This window comes from Panthera uncia, chromosome D4 (genome assembly GCF_023721935.1).
Source record: "Panthera uncia isolate 11264 chromosome D4, Puncia_PCG_1.0, whole genome shotgun sequence".
In the NCBI taxonomy this organism is placed as follows: domain Eukaryota; kingdom Metazoa; phylum Chordata; class Mammalia; order Carnivora; family Felidae; genus Panthera; species Panthera uncia.
In genome coordinates, this window is record NC_064807.1 from 17,448,327 (window position 1) to 17,474,387 (window position 26,061).

At 40.5% G+C, this 26,061-nt stretch overlaps 1 protein-coding gene across 1 annotated transcript in view; it reads left to right on the forward strand.

The window, feature by feature from the left end:
- The window catches only part of PCSK5 (proprotein convertase subtilisin/kexin type 5), a 445,686-nt gene that overhangs the window by 344,635 nt on the left and 74,990 nt on the right, over window positions 1–26,061 (forward strand). Inside the window, exons 22-24 of the mRNA XM_049633868.1 lie at window positions 4,866–5,002; window positions 10,989–11,195; window positions 14,675–14,743. Of these exons, the coding sequence (XP_049489825.1) occupies window positions 4,866–5,002; window positions 10,989–11,195; window positions 14,675–14,743 (413 nt within the window). The remainder of the gene's footprint in view (window positions 1–4,865; window positions 5,003–10,988; window positions 11,196–14,674; window positions 14,744–26,061) is intronic.

Sequence of the window (26,061 nt, forward strand, 5' to 3'; positions counted from 1 at the left end):
GTAACATCTTCTCTCCATGATGCCCAGTACCCCCTGCCAGAACCAGCTCCCTGGACACTAGAGAGGCTTTCATCCATGAAGACGACGGTGCCTTTGACAACTACAACCCCTTCTGCACACCCATTATCTCCATCTGCTGATCAAATATCTACTCATTTTTCTAGAGTCAGTTCAAGGGTGAATTATTCTACAAAGGTATTTTGACCTCTTCGCAGAATTAACCTTCTCCTCTTTATGTTTTCCTGTGCTCTGTATACACTTCTATAAGAGCACCGGTGACATTTTAAAACATTAAGTTACAAATCTCGGTATCTCTATAGATGGGCTGTATTTCCATAAGTCCCTTGAAATACCTTTGTATCTCCATCACCTATCACAGTGCAAGGAAAATAGTAGGCACTCGATAAATGTTTGGTAGCTGAATGGATGAGGAAATAACAAGTATTGGAATGGGACAAGGAATGGGACGATGTCCATGTTTGGACATCTTTGAACTAAGGGAACTTACTAGCATTCGTTTACTAAGGCAGCTACCATTGTCCAGGATATACTGCAGGAGTCATGACTGTCTGAGGCTCATCAAAAGTGAGAAAAAAACTCTACGACCATAACTAGCCATTTAAAAAACTGAAACCCACCGGTACACGAAAGGAGATACAGCTCCACGGCCATTGGGGTAGTGTAACTGTCTTAAGCAGCCCATGATTTAGCTCTTGGAGAAAGAAAAGCGTGTGCGTGGATCTTGAATTAAGGTGTCCTCTCAAGGAAATCTTGTTTCCCAGGAAGAATATTTCGCTCATCTCCCTGAGCACTCCATTTTGCTCATGTCTCTTCCTTGAGGAAAATAACTTGCAAATATGTGCAAGAAAGGGCATCATGTCTTGGCAATGAACTACCTCTTGTTCACCTGACTCTTGTTCACCTGCATTTTCCTAGAACAAGGATGAAGAGAAAAAAAAAAAACAAAACACAACTATTTTGAAAGATGATGGTGTTGACTTATTTGGGCAGCAACGTATTTTTCTCAAGTCTTTTCCAAAGCGTTTCCCTGAGTGGAATCAGATCCATTCAAGATGGTCTGGAGCACCTGCTCTATGTCCAGCTCTGAGTTAGGTGCAAGGTCGACGAATACTTACAGGTAGCTCAGGTAAAGAGCTCGGGAAGGCAGTTTCCAGTGGGCACAGGACACAGCAGGTCAGAGAATGACAAAAAATGGATCTGACGCAAGCGTTAGGGGTAAGGAGACAAACAGAATAATCAGGACAGTGGGTTTGTCGGAGTTTCTTCCTCGACTTAAGCTTTGGGATAGCTCTAGTCCTGGTAGAGAAAAGATCATCCCTAAAGGAGTTTTTATCTCGGAGAGGAGTGTTAATATTTAAATATGGGTTTGCTTCAAAATAATATGGCAGGGAAGCAAATTGATGGGAATATAAATATTGGCCATGTACTGAAATTGCGAGGTGAATACAGGGGGAAGGGTACTGTTACGTCTTGTATGTATACTTATTTTAAGTATGTTTACATTTTCCCTTGACACATTTTTAAAAAATAATGTAATCCTGAAGTTCAAATAACTTCCAACTCTAGGAAATCAAACTTTAGGAAGCCCTCTCTTCATATTCTAGTTCTCTCTTTACATTTCCAGAAACTCTTGGGTTTAGCATCTTAGAGACCACTGAAAATTTGCAAGAAGCGAGTGCCCCCTTCGGCACTTGCAACAACATGCTTTCCCTTGCAAGGCCATGATCTTGATGGCCCAAGCAGGTTGGCCAACCCAGAACCAAAGGAGTTATAGACCCGATGAACTCATTAAAAGCATTAAAAGTTACTTCTGTTCTGACCCACCCTCAAATGTTTTGTTTGACCTGTTTCACTGCATTCAGGGGTAAAGAAAGACTTTTTTGGCCAGATTTCATTGCTTTAACATTAAAGAACCAAGAAATTATACTAAGGGCCCTTGTGATAGCTTATTTAGGCCAAACCAATAACCAGCAGAGAGGATCAGCTAACCCGGACGTTCCAGCTCTTCTGTTCCAATTCCATCACACGCACACGCGCGTGCACACACACACGACACACACACTTGGATGTCTAGAAAATTTAGTGCCAATATTGAGAACATTACCTCTGCCCAACTCTCTAGCACTCGGTTTTGCCAAGTCCTTCCTTTCCATAAGCGCTGTTCACTGCTCTGAAATGGCTCACTGCTTACGAAAAGGCTAAGAACATGTGTGACTTGGGAGAAGAAATGCCTCCCCTGCAGAGATTAGCTTGCCTGACTCTCTCAGAAATCCACAGATTGGATGACTGGCTGTCCTAGAGATGGCTTGAGTTGGCTTTAAAGGAAATTGTCATCAGCCCCATGGAGCCCAGAGCGGGGTATCTATTCTCCTCCATTAGGGAAGATTTGTTGCTGTCAGTGAAAAAATCTGTGCCGCTTAAAATGGTACTCTTCTCAAGCTCCTTAGCAATTTTCCTTGACGAGGATGGGGGATGGAGGGGATGATGTAATTCAGTGCCTTTACCTAAGCATGACGGTTTTCCTTCTCTTTTTAGATCTCTAAAAAGAATCACGTTCTTATATTAAAACAACAACAACAACAAACTGTGTATATCGCCTGTGCTTTCCTTAGGGTCGATATGAAAGCAGGTATTTCAAAGCACAATTATGTGCTTGGCATTTCCTTAAAATCAAGTACTCAAGTCAGAAATGCAGCCTCCTCCATACATAAACACAGAAGTATTACACCATTGGCTTCGCTCTCCAGCCCACCACCCCCACGTTCTGGATGCTTCTAAATGGTTCCCATCATGGAGAGTATTAGATCACCTCTCCCAAGAGAAATGAAGAGAAATGATTTCCCCCTAAACAAATCCATCATCTTTCTATAAAAGACAAAGATGATGATATACTTTTCATCCCTTTTTCAACTAAGTTTAGTGGGGGGGGGGGGGGGGGGGGGAAGAATCCTCACAAATAAATGTCCCCATTCTCTCTTCCAGCAGAGCATCTAGCAGCTTCCTTGTTTAAAAACCTCAGAAAGCTCTTACGCAGTTTTTCTTAAAGGGAGGTTTTTTTTTTTTTTTTTTTTTTTTTTTAGATAGTCCCATCCAAATTATCCCTTGAAAAATCTTCTAGCCCAGAAACCAGAGCCAGGGTGGGGCTGGGATATTCCCAGTTCGCATTAGTGCCGTCAACTAAAGTCTGGGCTGTGAGCACAGCCTTCTCATTATACACCATGGTGCAGGGCATCTGTTTTGACACGGACGAACAGATGTGCATACGTGTCTGTTTAGGGCTGGGACTCCAGGCTCTGCAGTGGCCAAAAGGATGGCTCACTCCAGTAGCACGGGGGATGGTGACCAAGAACCTGAAAGGCGGAGAACGCAAGAACCAGGTGGCTTTCCCATTGTTCCCAACACATGCAAATGACACGGGCTTTCGGGGCGACACATTGGAAGGTTGCAAGCAACACGCTAGGTCAGGTCGCCTTGCTCCTACTCCAACTTCCTCCCAACCCGTGACTGAAATGCCCATTTCCAGTTCAGGGCTGCCTCTAGCTATGGAAATGGTGGGATTCAGCCAAGCCAGGGCACCCCGGGCCTACACCTGACCTTCCATGATACATCCAGCTTGGGTGGAAGGAGGTGGTAGAGAGAGAAAGAAGCCTTACCTTTGCTGACAGGCCCTCCACGCTCTCAGGCCTGGATGCCAACGTCATACCCTCGGGGGAAACAGGCGCGTTACAGGCTCAGTTCACCTCACAAGGGATACAGTAACGACTACCGGAAGGAAGCTCTAACGGACCCAATTGGGCACCGCTGGTGTTACTTACGAATCACTTAATAGATTCCACAGTACTCCATTCTCTCTCATTCTTCTGCTGAAGGGAAAACAGTGGCTCTCAAAATGTCTCCCTAGACCAGCATGAGCACCACCCAGGAATTGAAAAACCACAAATTCTCAGCTCCCTCCCCCAAAGACGACTGAATTAGAAGCTCTGGGGGTGGAGCCCTACAGCTCCCTCCATCTATCCATATTACCTATCTGACTCTAGCACTTGGGGAACATTTTGTATCTGAAAGAGCCAAATTCTTGGCTACCACTTACTTAACCACATTTGCTCTTGGAATTACTTTGCAAAGGAAGAAAAGAAGCAAAACTATGAAAATACTGTGATACGGATTGTATGTGCATAAAGTCAAAAGGTTTTATAAGCCCACACGCTATCCTATCTGGGGGGTCCTTGTAGGTGTTTGCAAACAAAATTAAAAAAAAAAAATGGTACTTGATACCTCAAGAAGTGCTTGCAAAAATGACACTCAAAATCAGTTCACTGATCACTTGCCATGTGCATAGGCCAAGTTGATAAGTAGCATGTAAGCTACAGGACAGTGTTTCGTTCTACCCTTTGAGAGCCCTTGATGTTGACATCTCCCTTGTAAAGTGTGGGCATGCTGTTAACTAAAGGAATAATATTTTCTCCAAGGCCTCTGGATCCAGAGGCCTATTTAATGTCTTGAAAGTTTAAAGACCTCCATCTGATTGTTGACTATGTTTGGCCGGGCCCCACAATATGGGTTTAATCCCTGCAGGCACTGGTTAGCTTGTTTGGAACCAGAATCACGGTTGCATCCCGAGCCAGTTTCTGGCATGCCTGCTGTTGGGTCCAAACCTTGGGCCAAGGATGGGTACATGACTAATATTCCACATGTTCTAAGATGATCAGTCCCAGGCATTCGCCCTTGTTTCTGGAACGATGAAACCAAGTCTGTGCAGTGAAACGTGAACACCACATGTCCTAACACTTACAGCCATTCCAGAAAGTCACCCTTACAAACTCTGAAATCTGCTCTTTCTCTAGGATTCTTGACAATGGCCACTGCGTTTTCAAATGTCCCTCAGGGAAATTTGAATTTCAGAACCAATGCCATTTGTGCCATTACACCTGCCAAGAATGCCAAGGAAATGAGCCTTCCAACTGCACTTCCTGTGGAGTAGGTGAGGAAATCTAGCTCTTCTCTTCTTCCTTTCTTCAAACCTGTTCTCCCACTGGCCATGATTTGGTTTGACTCAGAAGCCTCATCTCCGGGGACAAGGGGTTATTAGGCGGCCGTTCACTGGAGAGTGTGCATGACCTTGAAGCTTCTGCTTCTCGTCAGGAAACGAGTTCACATTGTTGTAGACGCAGACTCACTGCCCCTAAGGAGATGAGAGAGAAGCTAAGAGGTGTCTTTCTGGAGAAGGGGAAAGAAAGGTCATGCAGACATGATGTTAGACATGAGACAGTGAAGCTAAGATTTCCTGAGGTCAAAGTGAGAAGCTAGGATGTTAAGGAAGATGGACTCAGTCTTTAAGAGAAATATTGAAATAGACGCTGTGTTAGGGTCTCTTCAGCCCTGAGCTATGCCATTTAGAAGTTGTCAGAGCCCTACTGCAGAAACAAAGGAATGGTTTCAACACAAAAATAGAACTTTTTGTGTCCCACCTTAAAAAGTCTAAGTCTCTGCTGTCACTGGATTATACTCCGTGATCTCAAAGGTCCTCTGCAGTTTGACCCTTGACTCCCCTCATACGCCTGCCCCCAACGTTGACCTCACATGAGTCAGGTTCATATTTTATTTGACTCCCATGGTACTTGTAACATTTAAGCCGTATTTAAGAATTGGTAAATTTCAGGGGCACCTGGATGGTTCAGTCAGTTAAGCGTCTGACTTTTGGCTTCTGCTCAGGTCATGATCTCACAGTTCGCGTGTTCAAGCCCCACGTAGGGCTCTGCGCTGCCCACGTGGGGCCTGCTCGAGATTCTCTATCCCTCCCTCTCTGCCCCTCCCACTCCTTCTCTCTCTCAAAATAAATAAACTTTTTTTAAATATTGAAAACTTTCAAAGAACAACCCGGGCTTTCGTTCTTGCTTCTGTTTTTGTTTTGTCCCGGTGAAAAAAGAATGATTCATCTTTCTTCTTGCTTGTGATAAAGCCAAGAAAAATGAAGAACGAATCGCGAGCAGCATGCATTTGCAGGAAAATGGGGGACAACGCATTTCTTGGTGCAAGTTAATTTTGCGTTTCTTACGTAAACAAAATGGACCTATGTCAAATTTTCTCGCGAGGCTGCTCCTTCTGTGTCCTTCCTCATCTCGAAGAGGGTGATAAAGGGTTTCTACTTTTAAGGTTATTATGAAAATGAAATGAGATTAAATGAGATAAAATACCAAATCGCTTAAAACCAGGCTGGCCACATGAAAAATACTCAGTAAATATTAACTACTATCCTCACTGCTACTGTTACCACTCATTATTTGCACCTACTTCCTCCTGTGGGCATGTGAATTTCTCTAGATGCAAAACTGCTTCCCTGGAGATGTTCCCCACTCGCTGTCTGCCTGGCCTCTGTTTACTTTTTAGGTCTCCGTGTCAACTTCATTCCCTCCATGAGGGCTGCCCCAATCTCCTGTCTCGGTTGGGACCGCTCCATACGTGCATCCTGAGAGCCTCCACTTAACCCCTTTACAGGTGTCCTCAAACTTGATATCTGTCTTGTCCGTAAAGCTCTATGTCCTATAAGAGCAGCGGACAGTGTCTAACTGAGCACCAGCTCGAGTGCGAGGAGAGCATTCGGCAGGTGGAAGGCCCACAATATAACTGAATCAATGGTTCAGGAGAAAGAATGCCAGAACCAGCCACGAGGGGACCTACTTCCTGATTGGTTACTGATGAACTAGAAGATATTAAACCAGTCTCTCCACCTCTTTAAGTCTCTCCTGGTTTGTAAAAGAAAAAAAGAGAAAAGAAAAGAAAAGAAAAGAAAAGAAAAGAAAAGAAAAGAAAAAGAAAAGAAAGAAAAGAAAAGAAAGAGAAGAGAAGAGAAGAGAAAAGAAAAAAGAAGAGAAGAGAAAAGAAAAGAAAAGAAAAGAAAAGAAAAGAAAAGGAGAGGGGACACATAGACAAGACGGCATCCAAAATCCCTTGCACACTTGAAACATACTAAATCTTCACGCATAGTACAAAATTAAGGTTTCACTTGAATACTGAACAAATGTCTGAAATGTTTGCAGCATCCCGTAATTTCGCGGACCAGTCCACACATAAAACGCTTTGATGTCTCCTCTGCATTTTTTGTCTAAAAGTCGATTTACTCCCCGTCTTCACAAAATTGCACCGTAACTCTCGCACGTACAGGTCGCTACACAGAGCTGCCGTGGAAAATGCACTAAATGACTGTATGACGCCTGCCCTCAAGGAGTGGACGCTCTAACAGAGGGGGTTGTGTTTAGGTATTGTACAACGAGAATATATCAAAGACCAAACGAAGGAAGGCATCCTGCCACAAGTCGGAGAAGAAGCATCCCTTTCAGCTATGAGCCAGCAGAAAAGGCTTGCTGGAGAGGGTACTGTTGAGCAAGCTCTGATTAGCAGGGTTCTCTCCTCTTAAGAGCACGGTGTCCCTCATACTTGTATTAGCACAGCCAGCAGGTGAAACAGTGCTAACAACAAGGGATGATTGGACAGACGCAGTTCCGTATCGGCAGGCTTTAATAAAAGCCTGAAACCCTCTGACTAGGGAGTCCCATCTACACAGCGTTTCCCATCAGTCTGGAGAAATCTCACCTTTGCGCAATTGTAACGCTGTTAAGAATTTAGGTCTGAATCCTTTTGGAGGTGCCAACCGCCAGCTCCGCTCTGTTGGTGAAGATTCACTCTAAGTTCTTTTCCAGATTTGTTCTCTACCAAACTGAACCAACGCAAAGCTAAAATCGACCCCCCCACCCCACCCCAGCAGCTACAGTAAGAAACACGTTGAAGTGGACTTCACACGGTTTATTTTCAGGGTCCCTCGGCCTTTCTTTCATCCTTTCCCGCAATCCTTTTTCCCCCTCTTGCCTTCCGCCTTCAACCTTCCTTTCTTCCCGAAGACATGTGGTATCTTCACATTAGTCTATCTTCTCTCGTGACGAAATTGAGCCGTAAGAGATGCTCCGGAAATAGCGAATTGCTCTCACGTGTAAACGAAAGCCAATCGGAAGCTCTCTCAGAGTTTCTTGCACTTTATATCTTGTTTCATATGATCACATGAGGTGTAGCACCCAGCAAAAATATCCCCCCTTCTACTGTTAGAACCAGCTTCTCTTATATATCATCACAATAATTTAAATTCCGAGACTCTGGGCAAGTAGCCAACCATTTATGCATGGTATTTAGATCAATGGGATATCCAAATTATCAGCCAGAGCTAAATGCGCTGCCATACGACCCAGGCTATTAGAAATGTGAGCAAATCTCGGTGTAACCCTGGACCAAACCTGTGGGGAGAGCTGCCCAGGGTCCAGGCATCTATGCGAACTCCTTTACAGGGTCCATGTTCTTTAAATCCCAAGACCATCCAAGTCTGTTTTTTAAACTCAAGTTGTAATACCCAAAGTGGTTCAAATAATAAAGCCATGTCTGAACAATACAAATGGGATTGGAGAACATCGCTTCTGATATCTGAGCCCATCATCGGATGGATTGCCCGATGGAAGAGGGAGGAGCTTCCCACTGTTCTCTTCATTTTTTAAAATATAATTTATTGTCAAAGTGGCTTCCATACAACACCCAGTGCTCATCCCAGCAAGTGTCCTCCTCAATGCCCATCACCCATTTTTCCTCTCCCCCCACCCCCCGTCCACCCTCAGTTTGTTCTCTGTATTTAAGAGTCTCGTGGTTTGCCTCCCTCTCTGTTTGTACCTAGTTTTTCCCCTTCCTTTCCCCCATGGACTTCTGTTAAGTTTCTCAGGATCCACATATGAGTGAAAACATACGGTATCTGTCTTTCTCTGACTGACTTATTTCACTCAGCATAATACTTTCCAGTTCCATCCATGTTGCGGCAAATGGCAGGATTTCATTCTTTCTCATTGCCAAGTAGTATTCCATCGTATATATAAACCACGTCTTTTTTTATCCATGCATCAGTTGATGGACATTTAGGCTCTTTCCCTAACTGGGCTATTGTTGAAAGCGCTGCTATAAACACTGGGGTACAAGTGCCCCTACGCATCAGCACTCCTGTATCCCTTGGGTAAATTCCTAGGAGTGCTATTGCTGGGTCATAGGGTAGTTTTATTTTTAATTTTTTGAGGATCCTCCACACTCTTTTCCAGAGCAGCTGCAAAGTTTGCATTCCCACCAACAGTGCCAGAGGGTTCCCCTTTCTCCACATCCTCTCCGACACCCGTCGTCTCTTGTGTTGTTAATTTTAGTCATTCTGACAGGTGTGAGGTGGTATCTCATTGTGGTTTTGATTTGTATTTCCCTGATGGTGAGTGATGTTGAGCATCTTTTCATGTGTCTGTTGACCATCTGGATGTCTTCTTTGGAAAAGTGTCTATTCATGTCTTCTGTCCATTTCTTCACTGGATTATGTTTTTCGGGTGTGGAGTTTGGTAAGTTCTTTACAGATTTTGGATACTAACCCTTTATCTGATGTGTCATTTGCAAATACCTTTTTCCATTCCATCAGTTGCCTTTTAGTTTGATCGTTTCCTTTGCAGTGCAAAAGCTTTTTATCTTGATGGGGTCCCAATAGTTCATTTTTGCTTTGAATTCCCTTGCCTTTGGAGATGTGTCGAGTAAGAAATGGCTGTAGCTGAGGTCAAAGAGGTTGTTGACTGTTTTCTCCTCTAGGGTTTTGATGGCTTCCTGTCTCACATTTAGGTCTTTCATTCAGTTTGAGTTTATTTTTGTGTCTGGTGTAAGAAAGTGGTCCAGTTTCATTCTTCTGCATGTTGCTGTCCAGTTCTCCCGGCACCATTCGCTAAAGAGACTATCTTTTTTCCATTGGATACTCTTTCCTGTTTTGTCAAAGATGAGTTGGCCATACACTTTTGGGTCCAATTCTGGGTTCTCTATTCTATTCCATTGGCCTATGTGTCTGTTTTTGTGCCAATACCATACTTTTCACTGTTCTCTTCAAATCTTCCTACCTATATCTGAGAAGTTTGGCCCTCCGAAAAACAGGATGTTTTCTGAATGAATCTTGGTGGACATGGGGTTTGCTAGGGTTTCATAACGTGTCTGAGAAGAACACGGCTTGGAAGGTTGACCCTTTTGCGGTCTCAAGATTCCATGTTCCGCCAGATCGGGGGTTTGTGCTCCGTTCTGACGTGTAGCTGTAGAATCACCAAATGCACATCATATCCTCCCAAGCACTCTCCTTCCCTTAAAGGATAACGTTCCCCCCACTCAAAGTTGTAGAGGGCAGCAATATATGCACACACACTTATTATAATGATTTTTTTGTTAACTGTGAGTTTATAATTGGTTTGAATTTTCTATTCCCTCCCAAACCAAATTCCCATCGTCTTATACTAGACGTACGGTTATTTTTTCCATGTAGACTCCAATGTTGTCAGAAGCTCGGGACTTTGAAAAAATCCATTCAAGGAACCAAAAAGCTGTGCTTGGTCTAGCGCTTTAATACACTGTCTTCATAGGAGTTGGTAACTCTGCAAAAATTCAGACTTTAGACAGTTAACACAAGCGTGTGATTTTGACAACAGAATTCAAACTCTTTCTAAAAGACTGCCCTCTTCCAAAAATGGTTCTATCGGTAAGCATTTGTTTATTGTCACAGGATCTCTATAGCTCCCAAGTCTGACAGCTTCCACAGATACCAAAAGGAGCCCTTGGGAAGATGAAACACACTCTGACTCATAGTTATCCACGGACTGTGGTTTCTGCTTTTGCAGTGACATCCCAGGGAATAGTCCCTATTGGCTCAAACACACAAAATGTTGAAAAATTATTCCCCACAATGAAAACTCTTCTACGATAAGTATACAGATATTGTACTTTTCACTAAATGAATTCTTATATTCTCCTGGTCCCCGAGGAGCCAAAATACTCAGTTACATCATTAAAAAAAAAACAAACAAACTTAGGTTATATTAGCTTCATGGTTAATTTCGTACATTTTCCTTCTTTTTCTTGCCCCTCCATCTGTTCAGATAAGCATGGCCAGGAGCGCTTCCTGAATCAGGGGGAGTGTTGGGAGAGCTGCCCAGCAGGCTACTACCCTGCTGAGCGGCACACCTGCCTGCCCTGCCCTGACAACTGTGAGCTTTGCCACAACGCACACATCTGTGTACAATGCGCGGGAGGCTACTTCCTAGTGCCCACCAACCATACCTGCCAGAAGTTGGCGTGTGGACAAGGTAAGTCTGCTCCGAGCCACTGGCTTGCACCAGGATGTAGCATGAGGAGCTACACCCTGGACGTCCCAGAGATCTGCATTGTGTTCCAGGTTTTAATGTTGGCACCCGGGATGACTTTATGTGACTATATGGGCAGTGGGGACGGTGACGACTGCTCCTCTCTCTCCCTCCGCACACCTTTCTCTGGGTTCCCCAAGACCCATCCCGGAGACACAGGAATGCAACTAATCACAGAGAAACTGATCTTGAATTGAGAGTTCGTGGGCACGACATAATGGAGAGAAAATGAGATAAGAACCTAAAAGTCCTGACAATGTTCTCCTTCCCAATTACTAGGTACGGGACCCTGTGCGAAATCAGTCTAATTTTTCTATGCCTTGTTTTCTTCATGTATGAAAGGGTGAGCATTGCACCACAATGGTTCCTGTGAGAAGCCAATGAAAATAAGCCTATCTAAAGCTACTTGAAAATATTCAGTGTTCTATGAATCGTATGTGTTACTGCTATTGCCCAATCCTTTATCGTACATGGGAAGACAGAAATTAGAAAACAGGACCTGTAGTGTTTTTTGTTTTTTTTTTTCCCCTTTCCATTAAGAATGCTACAGACTTTCTCTGCTCTATGTAAGAATTTTGCCTGGTCTAATGCTGCAAAGAGTTCCAAGATGTTTGTAGAATAAATAAGACACTCATTCCTTTTCTGCTTGTGTTTACTAATGTAGTATAGGCTTTAAAACTTAAAAAAAAAAAAAAAAGGATTTAGAAAGGCAGATTTAAAAAGACAAAGTATGGGGGTGCCTGGGTGGCTCAGTCAGTTGAGCCCTCAACTTTGGCTCAGGTCATGATCTCACAGTTCGTGAGTTCAGGCCCGACATCGGGCTCACTGCTGTCAGCGCGTAGCCCACTTCAGATCCTCTGTCCCCCTATCCCCGCCCCTTCCCCATTTGTGCTCTCTCAAAAATAAATAAATCATTTAAAAAAAAATAAATACTTCTATTCATGGCCAACGAGCACATTAAAAGATGTTCATTCAGCATCACTAATTTTTAGGGAAACACAAATCAAAGCCACGATGAGATATCACCTCACACCTGTTAGAATGGCTATTATCAAAAAGACAAGAAATAACAAGTGTTGGAGAAAATGTAGAGAAATGGGAACTCTCATACACTGTTGGTAGGAATGTAAATTGACATAGTCACTGTGGAAAACATATGCATATTCCTCAAAAAATTAAAAATAAAACTACCATTTGACCCCACTACTCCACTACTGGGTTTTTACCTGAAAAAAATATGAAAACACTAATTTGAAAAGACATACGCCTCTCTATGTCGATCACAGCATTATTTACAATAGCCAAGAAACTGAAACAAGCTAAATGTTCATCAAGGGATGAATGCATAAAGTTGACCCATTTTTTAAAAGAATGAAATCTTGCCATTTACAATACGGATGGGCCATGAGAGTATTATGCTAAGTGGAATAACTCAGGAGAAAGACAGATACCACATGATTTCACTCATATGTAGAATCTAAGAAACAAAACAAACGAACTCAGGGATGCAGAGAACAGATTGGTATTAACAGAGGGAAGGGGGCATGGGGGTGGGAGAAGGGGCTGAAGGGGACCAATTGTAGGGTGATGGATGGTAACTAGATTTTGGGGGATGATCATTTTGCAGTATATACAGAGAGCAAATTATAATGTATACTTGAAACACATAATTTTAAAAGTACGTTTAAAAAAGAATATTCAGAAAATAAAAATATGATCGTGGAAATTTTTTTGAAAAAAAATTATAGGAAAATGAGAATGAAGAAGAGAGGTAGAAAGATAAAAATTTTAAAGTCACTGAAACAGTAGAACCAAAAGAAAAAGTAAAAGGAGAAAAGGGAGAAGAGGGAAGAAAAATAAAGGATCACCCAGGAATTCAAATAATATAGGTTTTCCCGTAAAAGACTCTTAATGATAGAGAACAAACTGAAAGTTGATGGGGGGGGAGGGGGGATGGGCTAGATGGGTGATGGACATTAAGGGTGCCATTTGTTGTGATGAGCACTGGGTGTTAGATATAAGTGATGAATCACTAAATTCTACTCCAGAAACCAATATTACACTACATGTTAACTAATTAGAATTTAAATAAAAACTTGAAAGAAAAAAAAAATAATATAGGTTTTTCAGAGTAAACAGCAGAAACAGGAGAGAGAACATTAACAAAGAACTAATTCTGAAAAATCCCAGAACGGAAGGACATGAATTTCCAGATTGAACAAGCCCTCTGCATGTTCAGCATAATGGATTTTAAAAGGACACACACCAAGACACATGATTGTAAGAATCTGGAAATCTGAGATTTTTTTTTTTTCTGCAAAAGGAAAATCTTTAAAACTTCTAGGGGAAAATAAAAGAGATCATACAAAAAGGATTGGCTATCAGAATGGCATTGAACTTCTCAACAAGCCTGGAAACTGAAACATAAAAATGGAACAAAAACTTTAAACTTCTGAGAAAAGAAAGTATTTCTCCTTTAAAGCCTAAATTCGGTCAAGCCATGAGTCACGTGTGAGGGCAGAAAAAACGTTATTTTCAATCGTGCAAGTTTTCGAAAACTTTACCTCCCATGCATCCATCCTTTCTTGGGAAAATGATTTGTAGAGGGTGTATTCCACCAAAAAAATAGGACAAGAAATAAGAAAATATAAGGTCCAGAAAATTCATCCAAAGGAGGAGGCTGAAAGGAATCTTCAGGACGATGGTGAAAAAGACTAATGCGATAGCAGGAAGATTTCTGCTTAGGGTACAGTTGAGGACGCATCAAGGACAGATATTGAGAAAACAAATAAAGAAGCCAGACAGATATGAGCACAAGAGAAAACAAAAAGGTGTGCAAGAACCTTAATGTTGGGCAGCTGGGTGGCTCAGTCAGTTAAGCATCCGACTTCAGCTCAGGTCATGATCTCAGCGTTAGCCTCGGGCTCTGTGCTGCTTGCTCAGAGCCTGGAGCCTGCTTCAGATTCTGTGTCTCCTTCTCTTTCTGCCCCTCCCCCGCTCATGCTCTGTCTCTCAAAAATAAATAAATGTTAAAAAATTTTAAAAAAAAGAACCTCAATGTCATCAGAACATGAATAATAATAGTATAATCATAATATAAATGCTGAGTATTAATCTAGCAAAATCTGTAACTTGGGAGGATGGAACGTATGTATGTCTGTGTTTGTTGGAGTATTGGCGAAATAAAGCTAGTCTTTACTACTACAGGTAGTGCCTAAGAATAAACTTACAAGGCAGCATCATAATCATGTTACTTAGAAATTTGGAGGTAAAAACTAAAAGAAACAGCTAAAAGAATTACACTTTTTTGCCTCTGAGAAAAGAGAAGGGGCAGAAAATAAGCTACACACCAATATATTTTCACAGCAATTAACATTTCTCCAACACTAAAGTGAATCGTGTTTCTCCCTCTTCTTGTACAGGTGAAGTCCAAGACCCAGACTATGGAGAGTGTGTGCCTTGTGAAGAAGGATGCCTGGGATGCAACTTGGGTATGCCACTTGGTTTTTTTTTGCCTAAAGAGTTGATATAGCATTTTTTTTTCTTTTTCCCCACACATCCTCATTGTTATCACCAATGTCACCATCAGTGCCCACTAAGCAGGCTCACTCCCATGAGACAGGGTCACTGCAAGACATGTTCCCTTTTGAGGCAAAGGAGAGGTCACTTATCTTAATGAAACCCAAGTTTAGGAAAGGACAGGCATCTTTTCCTCTGGTTGTTAGCTATCTAGTGGGGGACATCCACAACCATATTTCCAGTTGCATAGGACGTGACCTCTCCTTAGCTTCTTAAGGTCACAAATATGGAGTGAAACAATGGTGGGAGAAAGGAACTGAAGCAAAGAAATGCCTAATTACTCTAACTCACTTGGCATGTGATTCACAAAAACTTGTCAGGGGTATAGGGATTTTCCTTTGCAGAATGACTCTATTGGTTGAAGCCTAAGACAGTCCTTTGAGAAGAAAGCAATATGGTGACAGTGAGTTAAAATCCCCACCGTACAACAAACAGTTGTCAGTCTTCCATATACTTCTCTAAATCAAATCACTGATCCCTTTCTCCCCATGCATACCTGGTTCTCCAGTGGAAAGGAGGAGAGGGAGTCTACACCACACAGAAGCGTTGGATTGGATGTAAAATTAAATATAGGGAGGGCGCCAAATTCCAAGAATGTATCTTAATGTAAACTTAGTCAAGTCACTGAAAATAATTAACATTTGGGTCTGTAGATCTTTGAAAGGAAACCCAACCTAAATTAAAGATTGATGGAGTAATTTCTATTCATGGAATTTCCATGAAGCTCTATGATTGGTTAACGTCTGCTTCTAAAACTTTAATATGCACACAGATCCCATGGGGGATTTGTTAAAATGCAAATTCTGATTCACAGGTCTAGGTAGGGCCTGAGAATTACGTTTCTAATAAGCTGCCTGGTGAAGCCAAGGCTTCGTCAAACACTCATGAGGTTGCAAGGGGTCAGACTGTGGCAGGATTAAGTAGAATTTTTATTGGTTTTTACCTAATAGATGTCCTTGAATTCTTAAATATTACACATGAATTATCATTTATCTGATGACTGTCATGGATTCTTTCCACCTTAAATGGAAATTATGTATTTTCTATAATATCTGTAACTACCAAACAGAGTTTTTAGGACCTTGAATACCATCCTGCCATTACCTGCCACTGTGAAATGGGGCATATGCTTTGGAAAATAAAACGTAATAATGAAAATCACACTTAGGAAGGGGCTCCATTTAGAGGCTTATCAGCCATCTAAGGGTAAAATGCTAATTTTCTGGGAAGCATACATAGACCTAAACATAAGTAATAAAAGTACTAAAGTCGAAAAGATAAGCAAATTCCAGAGTACCTTGTGAAGTGATAGGAGGCGGTCCTTCTTGCAGGGAGCCAGGATAAATGTCTTGACTGTCTTGATTTCACATTTTGCCTACTTCAGACCATCTCGTCTCATCAGGTTTCGCATCCCAGCTAACTTTTGTGGTCTCCATTTCAACCTTTGCTATTATTGTATGTTGCGTGACCATGCTAACTAGCATCTTTGTGTATCACAGAAAGGGTTGTGTATGTGTGTGGGTGGGTGTGGGTGTGTGTCTGCCTCTCTGTAAAATCTCAAAACTTGGAAACAATGACAACCATGATCACTAAGGATACACGCTGTGCCCCCTCTTCCCTTAGCTGATCTGGCTACAGAGGGGACCAAGTGTAGCCCCTGGGGAAAAAATAAAATCTGTACCAGACCTAGGCTATCTGGGGACTCAAAATCCAAAGGAAGCAACTTGTAAGAAGAGATAAATTAGTAAGTTTCACTCCCTCCGCAGTGTACTACTGAAATTCTTAGTTCATTCACTCCTTTAGGAAACTTTGTCTACAGTGTTGAGGGCTCACTGGAATACTGGGAATTCAAAGCTGACAACGGTTGTGATCCCACTAGAAGGCCCCCTCTGGCTGTTAGAAGCGACATACCTTGAACCAAGTCTTTTACAAGGCAACCTGCCAGAATAGAGAGAGCTACACTGTTCAGTGGGAATCACAGGAGAGTGACTAGAACATTCTAAGTGCTAATTTCTCATTTTAAATTAGAAAATTTCTCTTAATGTATAAAGTTTCTATATGTTGGACTTTGTGTATTTTTAGACTGTCCTGGCCGAGGTCAATTATCACTTTCTGGGGTCTCTGTTGATCTCCGCAGTTAAGTTCATTCTCTTTTCTTTCCTCCTCTTATTTGCAAACCAACAATAATACTCTTTACAACTGATCTGTGTAATATTTGGTGCATACACATTTTTCTGCCTCGACGCTTAACTACTTAGAATAAGTTCAGTGACTTATACACTGTGCTACCAAAAGAACTAGCAGCAGGGCCTAGGATATAATAAATGTATAATATTTGTTGAATTGAATTTGAGAGTTGCTGGAACTTAGAGGGGAGATGTGTGGCTCAAGACACCCAGGGATCTAGATATGATGTTTTCTCTATTCAAACTTTGTTTATGGGCCAAGAAGGGAAAATCAATCACACAATGCAGAAATAAATAGCTTTTCACAAAATATTAGAACCATTAGGGAGATCTGAAGAGGACATGGTTAGCAAACCATAAAATTTCATAATTTTAATAAAATGCAAATATAAATTTTAAAAGATACGAATAACGTACCATAGATTTTCCTCAGATTCTTCTTGTGAGACAGGATATCATCCTTTAGAGAAAACTCCACTTTCTTCCATTTTCATAATGTAGATTCATCTTTGAACCAGAGTCAGACAACCTCTAGAAGAGTTAGAGAAAAGTGAATTCAGTCACTTTGAGACATTTTCTCTACACCATGTAATGATTAGTTGTTGGAAATAGTGGATTTTTTTTCTGAGCTTTTTATTCCTTTCCAGATATTTAGCGCAACTAGAGAGTAAGATTTTTTATACCCAATGAAAAAGAACTCAAATTCCAGATTGACTCCAATCTTGTCTAGTTCCTGGGTGGAGTTGTTTATCATTCCGAAGACTTACCAGAAAGAGGAGAGAAAAGGAAACGTGACCAAAAAGTGGCTGTTGTATTTTGAAGAAAATATTGAATTTGCTATTCTAGGATGGAACGAGGGTGTTTTTATTATTATGGGGTTAGATTTCTCTTCTTTTTTATTGAGATATAACTGACATCAAAAATTACATTAGTTTCAGGTGTACAAGTAGTGATTCAATATTTATAGACATTGTGATCATCACAATAAGTCTAGTTCACATCTGTCACTTTAGAGTTACAGACTTATTTTTTCTTGTGATGAGAACTTTTATAATCTACTGTCTTAGCACCTTTCACATATACAATGCAGTATTATTAACTATAGCCATCATGCTACACATTATATTCCCAGGATTTATTCATTTTAGAAGTAAAATTTTGTTCCTTTTGACATCCTTCACCCTTTACCTCTGGCAATCACCAGTCTGTTCTCTCTTAGATTTCTCCTCTTTATTAGGCTGAAAACAAACAGACAGCATTTTATATAATATCTTCTTGTTCCAAAATGGATGCAAAATTCTTTCTCTTCCTAGCTGGTATCTTGAATGGAAATTGTAACTAAGATAAATCAAAGTTTTTCTAAATTATATTTCTTCATTAATTGAGAGAATAAGTAAATGGAGTCATTTTTACTTGATGCTTTGAGGTGCCTTTTTTGGTTTTGTTTTAATTTGGAGATATAGCAATAGGCAACACCTGATTATAAAATAAGATTTGGGGCCTATACTTACAACACCACTGACTTATTAATCGATTTGAATCAAAATTGCTAATATCTGTTCACTTCCTTACCTTGTCAATTAAATATATGTCAATGTGCCTTTATCTTGGCTTAGAAGTAGGTAATAAAAAGCCATTAATTTTTTCTCATTTAAATGGTTTTAGTCCCTACTCTTGGGGAAAATATACACAAATTTAAAATTTTTAAGTACTTGTAATAAAAGAAAAAGGCCATAGGATCAAAGTGTTCTAAAAATAGAAGAGGAAGGAATGCTTCCAAATTCATCCTATGAAGCCAGCATCACCCTGATAACAAAACCAGACAAGACACTAGGAGGAGGAGGAGGAGGAGGAGGAGGAGGAGGAGGAGAAGAAGAAGAAGAAAGGGAGAGAGAGAGTGGAAGGAAGGAAGGAAGGAAGGAAACAAACTACAGGCCAATATCCCTGATGAATATAGATACAAAAATCCTCACCAAAATAATAGCAAGCTGAGCTCAACAATATTTTCAAAGGATCATTCCCCATGATCAGTTAGGACTTATTCTGAGGATACAAGAGTAGTTCAATATTCATAAATCAATCAACTTGATACATATTAACAAGATGAAAGATTAAAAAACATAATCATCTCAATAAATGCAGAAAAAGCATTTGACAAAATTCAACATCCATTCGTGATAAAACCTCTCGATAGAACCGATTTAGGGGGAACATACCTCAACATTATAAAGGTCTTCTATGAAAAACCTATAGCTAGTATTATACTCAATGGTGAAAACTGAAAGCTTTTCCTCTAAGATCAGGAACGAGACAAAAATATCCACTCTCATTACTTTTATTCAACACAGTATTGGAAATCCTAGCCTCAGCAATCAGACAAGAAAAAGAAATAAAAGGCATCCAAATCAGAAATGAAGTAACACTGTCACTATTTGTAGACAACATGATACTATACATACAAAACTCTAAAGACTCCATCAAAAAAACTAATAGAATAAATGAATTCAGTACATTTGTAGCATATAAAATCAATATACAGAAAAATGTTGCATTTCTGTACACTAATAACAAAGTTGCAGAAAGATAAATTAAGAAAACAATCTCATTTACAAATGCAAAAAACAAAATACCTAGGAATAAATTAATCAAAATGATGAAAGACCTATACTCTGAAAACTATAAGACAGTGATTAAATAAAATGAAGACAACACAAAAAATGGAAAGACATTTCATGCTCTTGGACTGGAGAAATTAACATTGTTAAAACACCCATACTACCCAAAATAACTTACTGATTCAGTGCAATCCCTACCAAAATGCCAATAGCATTTTTAATAAAACTAAAATAATCCTAAAATTTGTGTAGAACCACAAAAGAACACAAATAGCCAAAGCAATCATGAGAAAAAACAAAGCTGGAGGTATCATGCTTCCTGATTTCAAGATATACTACAAAGCTATAATAATCAAAACAAGATGGTACAAGTACAAAAATAGACACAGGTCAACATAACAGAATAGAGAGCCCAAAAAGAAACTGTCACCTATATGGTCAATTAATCAGCGACAAAGGAGGCAAAAATGTACAATGGGGAAGATTCTCTTCAACAAATGGTGCTAGGAGAACTGGACAGCTACATGCAAAAGAATGGACCACTTTCTTACACCACACACAAAAATAAACTCAAAATGGATCAAAGAGGGGCACCTGGGTGGCTCAGTCAGTTAAGCGTCCGACTTCGGCTCAGGTCATGATCTTGTGATTCGTGAGTTCAAGCCCCACATCAGGCTCAGTGCTGACAGCTCATAGCCTGGAGCCTGCTTCAGATTCTGTGTCTCCCTCTCTCTCTGCCCCTCCTCCACTCTCTCTCACTCTCTCTCTCAAAAATAAATAAACATTTAAAAAAATTTTTAATGGATTAAAGATCCGAAACTATAAAACTCCTAAAAGAAAATATAGGCAGTAGTCTTTTTTGGCACTAGCCTTAGCAAAATATTTATGGATAGATCTCCTCAGGCACGGGGAATAAAGACAGAAATAAACTGTTGGCATTACACCAAAATAAAAAACATTTTGCCCAGCAGAGGCAACCATCAACAAAACAAAAAGGCAACCTACTGAATGGGAGACAATATTTGCAAATCATACGTAGCCAATAAAGTGTTAATATTCAAAATATATAAAGAACTTCTACAACTCAACACCAAAAAAAAAAAAAAAAAATCCAAACGATCCAATTAAAAAATGGGCAGAGGACATGAATAAACATTTTTCTAAAGAAGACATACAGATGGCAAACAGATACTGAAACAATGCTCAACATCGCTAATTATTAACGATGTGCATATCAAAACTACAATGAGATATCACTTTATACCTGTCAGAATGGCTACAATCAACAATATTCGTGAAGATGTGGAGAAAAAGGAACCCTTGTGCACTGTTGGTAGGACTATAAATTGGTATAGCCACTGTGGAAAACAGTAGAGTGTTTCCTCAAAAAATTAAAAACAGAACTACCATATGATCCAGTAATTCCAATACTGAGTATTTATCTGAAAAAGATGAAAACACTAATTTATAAAGATATATGCACCCCTCTGTTTATTACAGCATTATCTACAATAACCAAAATATGGAAGCAACCCATGTCCATCAGTAGATGCGTGGGTAAAGAAGAAGTGACACACACACACACACACACACACACACGAAGATTATTCGGCCATAAAAAAATTGAGCTCTTGTCACTTGAGACAACATAGACAGACCTAGAGGGTACCACACTACGTGAAAAAATAATAGAGACAGACAAATACCATATGATTTTACTTGTATGTGGAATCTAAAGAGCAAAACAGAAACAGACTCATACAGAGAACAACTTGCTGGTTGCCAGAGAGGAGGGGAGTGGAGAGTGGGAAAAACAGGTGAAGGGGATTAAGAAGTATAAACGTCCAGCTATACAACCAATAAGTCACAGAGACAGAAAGTACAGCACAGGGAATATCGTCAACAATATTATAATAACATCGTACAGTGACAGATGGTAACTAACCCTCTGCCATCACACATTGTGTAATGTACAGAAGTGTTAAATCACTAGGCTGTGCTCCTGAACTAATATAACCTTGGATATCAACTATTCTTAAATAAGAAACATTTTTAGAAAGATAAAGCTCATATAAATTAAGTGCCAAAGGAGGGGACAAGCATCTGTAGCAAAAGAATTTAGAAAAGGAGAGAAGCTCTGGGCACTGAAGTGGTCAACAAGGCTTCCAAGAGGCTAACACTTAGAAATTGCATGGAATTTAGACAGATGAGAAGGCAGAGCAGCATTACGGAGGGGCTTTCAAGCTGGAAAACAGCAGGAAGAAAGGTCTGGAGGGAAGAATTTTTGCTGGGGATTTTAGGACACCGAGAGTACCAATGTTGCAGAGGGAATACAGTTTAGTCCCCCTTTATCCACGGATTCACTCATCACAGTTTCAGTTTTTCACAGTCAACTGAGTTCCAGAAGCAGATGATCCACCTTCGGACATACTGTCAGAAGGTCAGTTGTAGCCTAACGCTATGTCACGATGCCTTTGTCATTCACCTCCCTTCATCGTATCCCATGGCATTTTATCATTACAAGAAGAGGGAGAACAGTACAATAAAATATTTTTGAGAGAGAGAGAGACACCACATTCACATACCTTTTATTACAATATATTGTTATAATTACTCTAGTTTATTGTTGGTGTTGTTAACCACTCACTGTGCCTCATTTATAAACTAAACTTTATCATAGGCATATACATATAGGAAAAAAACATAGGATGTATAATGTTTGGTTCTATCCGTGGTTTCAGGCATCCACGGGGGTCTTGGAACATATACCCCACAGATAAGGGGGGAGTACTGTTAAGTAAATATAGGAGAACAAACAAAAAGAAGTTTAGAGAAGTGGTGGAAAACCGTATCTTGAATTCTGGACTAATGAGTTTAAGCTATTCTGTGGCTAAAAAGGAATAATTGAAAGTTCTTTAAAAGAGAGAGAGAGGGAGAATGTTTTGGAGAAGTGTTTTCAGAAGATGAACTTGGTAACTGTTGCCTGGGTTCAGGATAATTGAAAGGGAGAGTGGCAGTTGGCAGAGAAATCAGCTAGAAGATTATTCCAGAAATCCAAGTATGAAGGAACAGGAGCCGGATCTAAGGTAACAGCCAGGAAATTATGAAGAAGGAGCCAGGTTTTAAAAATCATGTTCAGCAAATGGCCCTTACACATAAGAAGAGATGCTTAGCCTTGTTCATTGTATGGGAAATGCAAATTAAAACTATCACGACAGACCATCTCTCACCCATCAGAGTGGCAAAAATTCAAAAGCTTACGGTGCACTGCACAGGCACGGCTGTAGGAAGACAAACATTCTTCTCTGTTACTGGTAGAATGACGGAATGGTACAAGCACTACCGAGGGAAATGTAGTGATAGATAACACATTTACATATGCATTTATCCTTACCCTATGACGTCTCTTCTGGAATTTCCCGAGGATACACATCCCAGAGAGCACATTCACGATGTTATTCTTTGTGGCATTATCTGTGGCAGTAAGCTCTTTCAAACATCCTGAAGGCTCATTCATGGAAGACTGGTCGAATAAAGTAAGGTGCACACACACAGTGGAGGGCTGCATAGCCCTAAAAAAGGCAAAGGAGATCTTTACGAACTGATAGTGATTTCCTGAAATACTGTTAGGTAGGAGGCAAGGGGCAAAAAACCTGAAAAACTGAAAAATAAAACCATACACAGTATACTAACTTCTGGGTTAGAAAGGATGGTGAAATCAAATATACATGTGTGTTTATACACATTGTTTACTTGTTTTGGAATGAGAAATACACAGAGACTCAGCAGAAAACTAATGAAAATTGTGACCTAGACAGAAAGAGGTAAAGGAGATGGGAGTGAAACGCCTCTCAATACATCTTTTTTACCCAGTTTTCCTTTGAATCGTGTCGGCGGTTTACACGTTCCTAGGAAATGACACAGTAATTAGCATGAACGATTCCCACTGGCCAATTTGGGATGATTTGATAATCCAAACATATAGATGATAAAGAATCACAATTGAATTAATTAAAAATAATCCATGCATTAGTAATGATATTTAAAGAAGAGAGAAAAGCAGAAGGAGGGAAAATAAAGGGGAAGGCTCTCTACAGAAGTTTCAGCTGCTACATATACAAGGGAAGAAATAGAAATTTATCATTCTACATCCCTTAGTGTACTGACTCAAAAGAGAGTCTTCAGTGGATGCCAAAGTCATTCGGGGAAAAGCTGATCACTGAACGGACCCAAAGTACTTCTACAGTTCATTACAAAGAGGGGGTCTGCTGGCTACCAACTTAACTCTGAGCTTGGGTGGCTCAATCGGTTGATTTCTTGATTTCCACTCTAAGTAGTAACTAAACTACTACCCTTGGTATTATACATTCCATACAACATGTGTGTCCCTGATATGACACATGAACAAGTATACAACGTTACCTACTATCCCTGACAAGGGTCTAGACCAATGGTTCCCGACCGGAGGTGACTACGACCCTAGGGACATTTGCCAAAGTTCTGAGACATTTTTGGTTGTCATGACTGGGCTATCGTTATTTGAATCTGGTGAGCAAAGCTTCAGGAGGCCTTAAAACATTCTGTAATATACAGGGCTGCCCCCAACAACAAAGAATTATCTTATCTAAAATGTTAATGCTGAGATTGAGAAACCCTCATTTAGCCTGAAGATCACTGTAAGATAAATCTAGAACGTGGGATATCTATAAGACAACTGACCCACACGTCTGAAGGAAAAAAAAAAAAAACAACGAAATTCAGTAGAACAACAACAAAGAACAAAACAAAAAGGGGGTTAATCCAGAGACCAAAGAGATGAAACAACTAAGGAAATGTGCAAATATTTATTACAGACTGGATTTTAAAAATTTTAAAAAAATATTTTGGGAACAATTAAGAATATGTGAAAATAATCGGATAATACTGAGTTAATATTTCCTCAGATGTGGCAATTTTGTTGTACTAAATAGAACCGGGTGTTTTGTTTAGGAGATGGGTGATAAAGTATTTAGGGATGAAATGTCATGATGCCTACAACTTATTTTCAAATGGTTCAGGGAGGGGCGCCTGGGTGGCTCAATGATTGGTTTCTTGATTTCGGCTCAGGTCATAATCTCACAGTTCATGAGTTCAAGCCCCACGTCAGCTTCTGTGCTGGCGGTGCACAGCCTGCTTGGGATTCTCTCTCTCTCTCTCTCTCTCTCTCTCTCTCTCAAATAAATAAACATAATAAATAAATAAATAAATAAATAAATAAATAATCAAATGGTTCAGGAAGGAAAAGGGATCTAGCTAAAGCATACAAAGTTGTTCGCCGCACTATTTCAGCCATCCTGTAACTTAAAAATATATATATTTCTTAAGTTGGAGGAAACAAGTGCTTCAAGCTATCAGCTGAGGGGGCCTAGAAGCAATGACACCTGACTAGCAATAAGCACACAGTGGGTCCACATCTTGATTTCTAATACCGATCTCCAAGAAAAAAGACACCAAGTCTCCCTGGAGAACTGGCTGTCTCTGGGACTGGCCAGGAAACATACAAGACGGGCCTGCAGCATCTTGCAGCGGCAGAAAGCAAGGAAATGCTCCAACCACAAAAACAAAAACCATCACAGCGCTGGGGGTATATCAAAGGGACGCAGGGAAGAACTGAAAGACTTCCTAAGAGTCAAAGTAGGAACAATTTGAGTAATAATTAAAATAGTATTCGTTTATGATCCAAAGTATAAAACGAAAATTCACGAGTTTCTATCGATCAAAACAAATAAAGGGTTGAATACATAAGTAATTCCAAGTAACTTATTTAGCACTCCTCCCTCCAGGAAGTGGACCATAACCCCCTACCCCATAAGTGTAGGCTGCACATAGCGACTTCCTTCCAAGAGCACAGTATGGAAGAGAGGAGGGGACAGAACTCGATCGTGGACATACCGGACAAGCATTCCCTCATCCAGGCGATCAGGTCAACAGCAACAGTGTTATATCACACTGGGGGCGCATCCCCTTGATATGGTGTGATGAGAATGGCACTTTACCGCTGTGGTTTTCCACCCAAGAACCCCAGTCTGATCATGAGAAAAACACGACACATCCCAAGAGAGGTATTTCATCAAATACCTGATCGGTACTCCTCAAATCTGTCAAGGTCATCAAACAAGTCTGAGAAACTGTCATGGTCTAGAGAAGCCTAAGGAGACATGACAGCTATATGCTGTATGGCATCCTGAGATAGAAAAAGAAATGAGGTAAAAACTAAGGGAATCGGAATACATTATGGACTTCAGTTAATAATAGCCATGCCAGTGCGCCTGGGTGGCTCAATCGGTTAAGTATCTGACTCTTGACTTTGGTTGAGGTCATGATCTCGCAGTTCAGGAGTTCCAGTCCTGCATCGGGTTCTGCCCGATGTGTCAGTGCACAGCCCACTTG